Source organism: Pundamilia nyererei, unplaced genomic scaffold, assembly GCF_000239375.1.
Source record: "Pundamilia nyererei isolate P.nyererei 1_Seehausen unplaced genomic scaffold, PunNye1.0 scaffold00040, whole genome shotgun sequence".
NCBI lineage: Eukaryota > Metazoa > Chordata > Actinopteri > Cichliformes > Cichlidae > Pundamilia > Pundamilia nyererei.
This window is the reverse complement of record NW_005187441.1, coordinates 406,007-414,614: the sequence shown is the minus strand read 5'-3', so window position 1 is coordinate 414,614 and position 8,608 is coordinate 406,007. Positions and strand designations below refer to the sequence as shown.

The following is an 8,608-nucleotide window of genomic DNA, read 5'->3' as shown; positions in this document are numbered from 1 at the left end:
TGTGTGTGTGTGTGTGTGTGTGTGTGTGTGTGTGTGTGTGTGAGGTCCTGTTTATTTTTATAAATGTGATTTTTGCTCTGTCTCTCCTCAGCCAGAGGCGTGGTAAACAATCACATTAAGGCTCCTCTTAATGCCTTTCTTTCATTCTGAATTAGATCCAAAATGAATTTGCATGACTTTCCAATTATGGAAACAGGACTGTATGTAATTTATGATTTTTACCCTGCTGCACTTTATCAAGCAAGAAGTGGGTTTATTTGTGTCTGAGTGTATTTATATAAAGGAGGAAAAGTAGGGCAAAAATGAACCATTACAACATAACTTTCAAGTTTTCAATCCAGCTGTCATCAAATCAATTAAAAGCATTGACAACACCAGGTGGACACCGTGCCTGACATTTCTGTGATTCCTGTCTGTCTCCAGGGGGGCGAGGGATGAATGGAAGCCCCGTCATCGTCTTCCCAGAATTCCCAACTTTCAGCGAGCTAGAAGAGGAGGAGCTCCAAAATGTCCTCAGCTACCTCACGAGTGTCCCCAGGTGAGTGTCTCTCACCCCTCCTCTCACACATGTGCTGTGCTAACAGAGCTTGAGGTGTAATACCAGGCGGAGCCAACAGATGCCAGCACAACACCAAAGGCCTGACTCGAGGAGAAGTGGCACAAAAGACACAAAGGTTTAGAGAAGAATGGAAGACTAAAGAAGAAGTCACTGATAACTGGCAAATCAAAAATTGAAACTGTACTCTTTGATGTGCATATACGAACAGAATTTTTGTTACAATGTTAAAACATTGCTCATATGAACTCATATAGTAGAACTTAGGCCTGATGAAAGGTTTTGTATTTATAGTTTTTGTATATTTCTGCAGTGGAGGTTTGTTTTCCTAACTAGAATATTTTTTTTATTTATCTGTTCTCATTACTCCTCTGTCCTCCTTCTTTATGCTCCCTCTGCCCCTCCACCCTCTCACCTCCCCTCCCTTCCTTTCACCTTTTCTTTAGTGCTGAGCGCAGCACTCTCATCAAGCACAGACATGCTCTCACACACATAATTAAAGGAGAAAGGAAGATGCAGCTGTATATCTATCTGTGTGTGTGTGTGTGTGTGTGTGCGCGCGCGCATATGTTTGTGTGTGTGTCATGGCGGCCATTCAGTGGATCATCACCTTTCATATAACAGACACACACTCACACCCCTCCCTCTCTGCCCACCAGCTATTTTGCACCCTGCTGCCAATCGGCTGAGCTCCCGGGTATCCGATTGGCTCTGAGCGGCAGAGCTCGGCTTTAATTGGCTGAGGGTGGGACGCGGGTGGTGGAGGAGCAGAGAGAGAGGCAAAAGGAGGAGGGAGATGCTCTGTGAGGATGTGAACGGTCACCTCGCTCCATCCGCGAGCTGCAAGAAGATGATTGTGGATGCACCGACTGGACATTGACATCAGCCGAATAGGAGAGAACTGAGGAAGACTGGACTATATTTGGATGATGACATTGGATTATTGAGGATTTTTGTTAGATTTCTTTTTCTTTGGGCTCTGGAATATCAAAGATTTTCTTCGCCCGGCTTTTTCATTTATGTGGATTGAATCTATTTAGCAGTAGCGATGGACTGAGGATTTGCCGCTTGCGGCGTCCACCGGGTAGTGTAACGCATTGCTTTTCTTAACATCTCTGTGTGTGATGATGAAAATTGGCTAATAATGACATCCAGATGGACCGACTCAGCAGTATTTGTATGGTTGGCCTCACAGTCGGGGTGTGTGTTTGTGTGTGTGTATGTGTGTGTCAGGCTTAAATATTCATCCTTCCTGCTTGTGTGTTTAGGTGTCAGGATACACGTCAGCTTATCCAGCGGGGGACCTTTGCAGGAAAAAGCCATGTACACACACAAACTAGCTTAATGAGGCTGCTACATATGGCACTGCCTGTGGAATGAATGGCAAGATTTTTCACATGCACACATGCTAATGCAGAGCCAAGGTTGCCATGGTAATCACAAGGGTCGCTCTCTAATCGCCACTGAAGGCAAATGATGAAGAGGCAGTAGGTAGCAAGGTTTGAACAAGGGATACTTGACTTCCTTTGACCAGGGGCCACTTGTGGAAAATGACCTGAGGCTAGTGGGGAGTAAAAATAAAAATTTATACCCTTTTTTTTCCCAACTAAGTGAAGGACTGACAAAAGGCCCATTCAGCAGCTGCAACTGCATCTTAACTGTAAATTTGACATTTTAAAAAGGTTATATAGCACTAAACAAAGAAACTGCAACCTCTTCAGTTTTTTTTCCTTAGGATAATACAAAAGCTTTGATTAGCTATGTCTACAGTGACCTACAGTGGGCCTGATTTGTCTGTAAGTTTCCTAAACCTCCTAGATAATAGACATAACCTATGCCATAATCTGTCAGCCAACAGTGAAACTGCCTAACGTATTCTTAATGCAAGCTGATTTGGAATTATTTTTTATAAAATAACTCAATTATTGCTTTAGCTGGAGCTCAAGGGCCCTCTCAATAATGTACAAGCCACCGCTGTGGAGGGCAAATTCTAGTTAAGGCCCCTTTTTGGGGATATTCTGTTACCAAATTCAGTAGTTTGCCTTGTTATCGAGGCCTTGACTTAAACATACACACCCTCTTTTTCTTTCCTGCACACACAGGAAAAGCAAAGGTGTTTTTCTGTGGGGATTAACAGTGTGTGTATGTGTGTGTTTCTCTCCTGTAGTGTGGAAGCATCAGGAGTGGGTTTCATCCTGGTCATCGACAGACGGCTGGACCGATGGGCTGCTGTCAGGGCCACCCTGCTCCGCATCGCAGTAAGAACCTACTTGTTTGGTTATTTATTTCATTTTTGTGTGTGTGTTTCTATGTGTGTGCGTGTCGGAGGAAGATGGGAGAAACTGTCCTAGGACTTTACCGAACCAATTTGTCTGCGTGCATCATTTGCTGACAAAATCCCTCTGATGACTCCAAATAGCTGTTTTGGAGTGTGTGCATTACTCTGCATGTGCTAATGCTTGTTTTAGTCCAGATCTGTGGGTGTAGTTGCTGGTGTCAGCTGTCCGTGTGTATAATTTTCAGCTTAGCAGCATTTAGAATAATAGATGTTTTGGAGTTTTTAGTATTTGTGAAATTGCGCATGCAGTGAGTGGTTGTTTTACCTCATTAACTTCATATGCACTGGGAGCTTGGACATTTTCCTTTTTCTGCATGTTGAAATGTGGCAGGATGAGGTTAAAAATAGCTTATTATGTTAGAGTGGGTGGTGGAATCTCTGAAAGTGCACTCATAGCCTTTGTGTACGCTGAGACTTACTCAAAAAGCAGAAATAGAAGGTCCACACAGTGCTGGCCATGAGTCTCATTCTGTAATTGTTTTTTAACCATCAGTGTATGCTCCATTAGCCTACTAGCCTACTTACTTCTTGGTAACTTTCACAACTCTATAAGATGATAAACTGAAGAGAGAGTGTGACATTAAAGAGGAAGGCAAGAGAGGGGGGACTAGTAGTATAAGAGAGGGGTTATATATCTTATTATTATAATAATACTTAATATGCATATAAATTAGGCAGACTTGGTAATAATAATCAATAGTCATGAAACTGAAGTGTCCATACTTATTGTCATTTCTGACAATTAAAATTAAATGCCATTTATACCATTATATTATAAACTATTTGTATTAAATTCAAATGAAACTCAATTCAATTCAATTTTATTTTTTCAGCATCAAATTATAACAAGTCACCTCAAGGCGCTTTAAATAGTAAGGAAAAGGCCCTACAATAATACAGAGAAAAGCCCAACAATCAGAGGATCCACTTTGAGCAAGCGAGTGGCGACAGTGGGAAGGAAAAACTCCCTTTTAACGGGAAGGAATCTCCAGCAGAGCCAGGGAGCAGGGAGGGAGGCCGGCCAAAATAAGTAAATAAATCGCTCCTCGGTAAAATCTAGCATGTTGTGCCTGATTTTGTCCTCCCATCTTTTTGTCCTATCTACTGAGCTGAGGTCTGTGAGGTGACACGCCACAGCACTAAAAAGCTTAGATTTTAAGACATTTGAAGATGCCAAGGTGGGAATTTAAGTATGTGTCTTTTTGCAGATCGACTGGTAGCAGTCAGCAAGATGTTGGCCAATTGCACTGTTCTCTATTTGGCTTTTCTTTGAGACAGAGCTATTGCTTGGGCACCGACTTTAATTTTTCGTACTATACCATCTTTCACTTTGGTTTTCCCTTACTTAAATTTTTTTGTAAGCTGTCATCTGTAATCAGTACTCTATCTGTGAATCGTAATAACGTCGGCCAAAACAAGGATAAAGCTTCGCCACCCCGTTCACATCTGTTGTCAGGATGCTCCTCCTGTATTGTACCTTTTACCATGTCCAATTTATGCAAATGTATGCAAATTTATGCTAATTGGGCACTGGTTATCATCAGGCTTAACGGTTTTTCCATGGTATCTCTTGAAAACTATCCCCACTGTGGAAATAAGTCATTATGAGGCTGCTGGCTTTGGTAACTGAACGCAAAGTCAAGTTAACCTACACACAGAAAATATCCAGTGCTAATAATGGTAATAATGAACCATTATTCCAGTCCATTGGCTCGTTCAGTGTCCTGAAACAGGATGTTGATGAGCTGTAGAATTCCATGAACCAACAATCAATCTGCTTTATCAGGTGTAAAGCTACTTCAAGGTGCAAGCAAAACCACAGAGATGTTTTTTGAAGGAAAAGTGTGAATGTAATCATTGAGTATGGACTAAGCGCTGAAATCATATTATCTCAAAATAATAGTTTAATGTTTTTATCGCCACTGAAGTAACGTCTTACTGGCAAGATATTAACATTTTAAAAATATCCAGAAGACTGGCACCTGCTCTAGGAGAGCTGGGCAGAGCCGTTGAAGGCCTTAACCCATCAGCAGGACTGATATCTGCTCTTTTATGTGAGGAGGAACAGAATGAGCGCTGCCAGAGCTATAAAATTATCTCCAGCAGGACTCTGACCAAACAGTTAGAAACAGAATTCATGAGGGCGGCCTGAGGACCTGAGATCCCTTAGTGGGCCCTGTGCTCAGTGCCCAGCACCACATAGTGCCGTAGAATACCACAACTGACAGGTCCACACTGGCACCCTGTGCTTTTCATAGGTGAGAGCAGGTCCACCCTGTCCACTTGTGACAGACATGAAAGAGTCTGGAGAAGCCATGGAGAAAACCTGTAACATCGTTCATTATGTCTTTGAATTCAGCTCTTCTAACACATTAAACAGTCCATGCGGGTGTAGATATTCAGCATGTGTTTTTTCCCATTGAGATCTGATGTATTTTCAAACTGTTCCTTAAATTTTTTGTGCAGTGTGTAATTCTTTTGCCATTTTAGTCTTTATTTTAGGCCCACAAATAATTTTTGGCAAATGATACTCAGGTCTTAGTAAATTGTACATGTATCCTTTATGTATGCACATATAGGTATTCTGGAAGTGACAGTCATTTAACCTAACACCACCATCTGCTTAGCTTCACTTCATGTATGAGCTGCAAACAGTGGTTCAGTGTATCGTAAACTGTGAAGCCAAAACCACCTTACTGACTAAATAATGTTATAAAACCACTTCTAAATTACCTAATGCATGTATTTCTGTATAGTGTTCTACATTCAGTTTTCATATCAGACAACATATGTGCTCAGACTGATATATTTGTGGCCAACCTTTATCAGTTAATCATATCAGCTCAGTGAGACATAGCTTTGTGTGTGCAGTCCTTCCTGGAGCCTTGAGATGACCTCCTGTAAAATTCCATTTTATTTATAACAAAACATTTTCAGTACCACCACTGCATTTACAAAACTACACAGTGTATAATCTTTATATATTTTCATTTTGGGTCTTTTTGTTCCCAGTCTTCTCTGTCTTTAAATTAAACAAAAGATAAAAAAAAAAGAAGAGAAATCAAGCCAAGATGACAAATGTGGCCTCCTATAATTTAGAGTGGTGGTAGAGTTTATCAGCGTGGTAGCAGAAGCTTCTCTGCTGGATATCCCTTCCTTCCTTTACCTCTCCCTCTCATTACCCCGTCTCTCTCCCCTTTGAATCATCCATCACTCCATTCCTCTGTTTAGTTCTCACCCCCCTCGGAGTTGCCTTCCTCACTTTAAAAAGGATTTTTTTTAACTCAGAAAGCTGAAATGTGTATTTTTATTTTCAGTGCGGTGAAATGCTTTTAAAAAATATATATATATATTCATGGCCTGCTCTCAAAATGAATGATGTAATGGTTTGATGTAGTGGATATTTTGTGTGAATAAGATTCCAACTGGCAGTTTCAGCTGTTATGTGAATGCCTTTTCATGTTTCATGTAGGGAGGGAGGTAAAATATAAAAGGGTATGTCAAGTCCACACTGGAAGCAGGCAGCATTATAACCTAACCTGAAGGCATGAAGGCCAGGTGGTGAGACCGACTGTCTGACATGATCTCCTCACTCGCCTGTGGTTGGATGTCCTTGCTGGACACGCCTGTTTTGTCCACTAGCCAGTGGCAGTCGGCCTCATTGGAGAATGAAAGTTGTTCATCGTCCCGTGAGATGCTCTATTCGTGAAGGCTGCTCAAGGTCACGTGCTGCCATTTGCTGGTTTGCCAGGGGGAACGAGGGACGGAAAAAAATAAAGGAGTGGGCAAGTGTTAGTAGTATTACTGCAAAGCAAAGGCACAGATGCTCTCAGGCTGCTTTGTTGGTGCTTTCACCATCTAGACACAGTGCTGGGTTGTAAAATTAAGGTAGTGAGCTCATTGGATAGTTTGATTTTGATATTTATCAGTGTGGAAATAATTGGTTACTGTGAAGAGACACTCAGGTGTTGGGTTTAAAGATTTAAAGAAACACTCCACTGCCCTAGAGAGAATATTATTGCTCATGTCTGAAGTGTTACTTTCCTTTCCCCCCCACTTTGTGTAGTGAACATGGAGGACCATCTTACCATATATGCAAATGCCAGAATTTATCTAGTATTCTGGTTAAATTATGGGACACCTTCATGTCTGCTGCAGCTCGTCTTTGTGATTAGGGGTAATAAATACACAGGCATCCATGCATACGGAAACATTGCTGCAGGCGGAGGATGCAGATGGCTCAGTCAGCCGGTGCCAGTGAGAGGCTCGGGTTTGTTGCAACAGATCGTTTTTAACATCAGCTAAAAAGGCGTTCCAGTAAATTTCAGCACTCTCCCTGTCAAGATCTCAGCTGAGCGTCTTTGTCGCAACTGGGACATTGTTCACGTCTAAAAGTGAGAGCAGTAATGCAGGCGGAGGAGGGGGGGTTTGAGCACGTGGTGGATGGTGGTGGTTTAATATGGTGGCGGGCCAACTCCCGGGAGAGCAGTGTGGATGTGATTAGAGGACATGACTGAAGTGGTTTTTCCCATTCCACCCATCCTTCTTCCCTTCCATCATCCCGCTCAAAAGAAAATTATATTCTAATTCTTATCATTTATTAATGCGCGCGGAAAATGTCTGTGCGTGCGCGTGCATGCATCGCTTTAATGTTTATGCGGGGTATCTGTGTTCATCTGTCACGGGGAGTGCACCGAGCAGCACGTGTATTGTCATGTTAATGCAGAGCTACAAATTAAAACAGGACCTCTCAGGGTTTATTGAATTTAATGACCTCCAATTACACATGCGCTGCTCACTGATGTCTGGATGGTGTGTTATTGATGAGGGGGAAAAAAGGAAAAACTAAAAAAATACACAATGCATCATTTTTTTCTGTAGTTAACATGCACTGTCATCTGTCATTTATCCCAATAGGAAGCACTGTATGTAAAAGATATGCAGGCAGTATGGGTGGAAAGATGTTGTGTAGAGTGAGTGAATTTTCCAACCTGGCTGTCTCTCATCAACATCACAGCAAGATGTGTGTGTGTGTATGTGTGTGTGTGTGCGTGCGTGTGCGTGTGTGTGTGTAAAAGCCAAAAATAAATGACGGGACGAGTAGAATGAGGCTGCGGCACCGGGAACACTCTTAGACGACTCCTCGTCTACTCTCTGTCTTTCCCGCTAAGGCTCTCCACGCGTTTCCATGACAACCCAATGCAGGCATTTCATGACAATGATGTATGCACGCTGGATGTGTGTGAGCGCCTCTGTACCAGTGCAGTCCTTTTCCTTGTAGACTAAATTGAAGCCATGCTTTACGGATGACTTATTTATCATAGGGCTCGTACTCTTTGCTGCGTGTTACCAGTGATTCCAATGAATAAGGCAGCCGTGGCGCTATTTTGTACAGACTGTCGTCACACACTCACTTTTGTCAGTGAATAAATCAACTAAAAATATTCCCAAATAACACAGGGCGCTGTATTTAGATATTATATGTGCATGGCTCAGTGGGTTAAACCTCAGCTGAAGTTTGATCAGCAGAGAAGACATGAATTTACCAAGAAAAGCAGTGTCAATTAAACCAGTTCTAAACCAAAAAAACAACAGGAAAAAAGCTTTAATCTTTAAGCATCATCATCTTTCAGATTTTCTTTTGTCAGCAGACACAATTTATGGTTATGCTAAAAATGTCATGAGCTTGTCACAGAGCTCTAAGCTTGCCTCTG

General features: G+C 42.0%; 1 protein-coding gene across 5 annotated transcripts in view; it reads left to right on the top strand.

Moving 5' to 3' along the window:
• mcf2la (mcf.2 cell line derived transforming sequence-like a) overlaps positions 1-8,608 on the top strand; it is a 49,092-nt gene that overhangs the window by 27,782 nt on the left and 12,702 nt on the right. For all 5 annotated transcript variants that reach the window (XM_005730882.1, XM_005730881.1, XM_005730880.1 and 2 more), the window contains 2 exons: positions 424-538; positions 2,724-2,814. In XM_005730882.1, the coding sequence (XP_005730939.1) occupies positions 424-538; positions 2,724-2,814 (206 nt within the window). The remainder of the gene's footprint in view (positions 1-423; positions 539-2,723; positions 2,815-8,608) is intronic.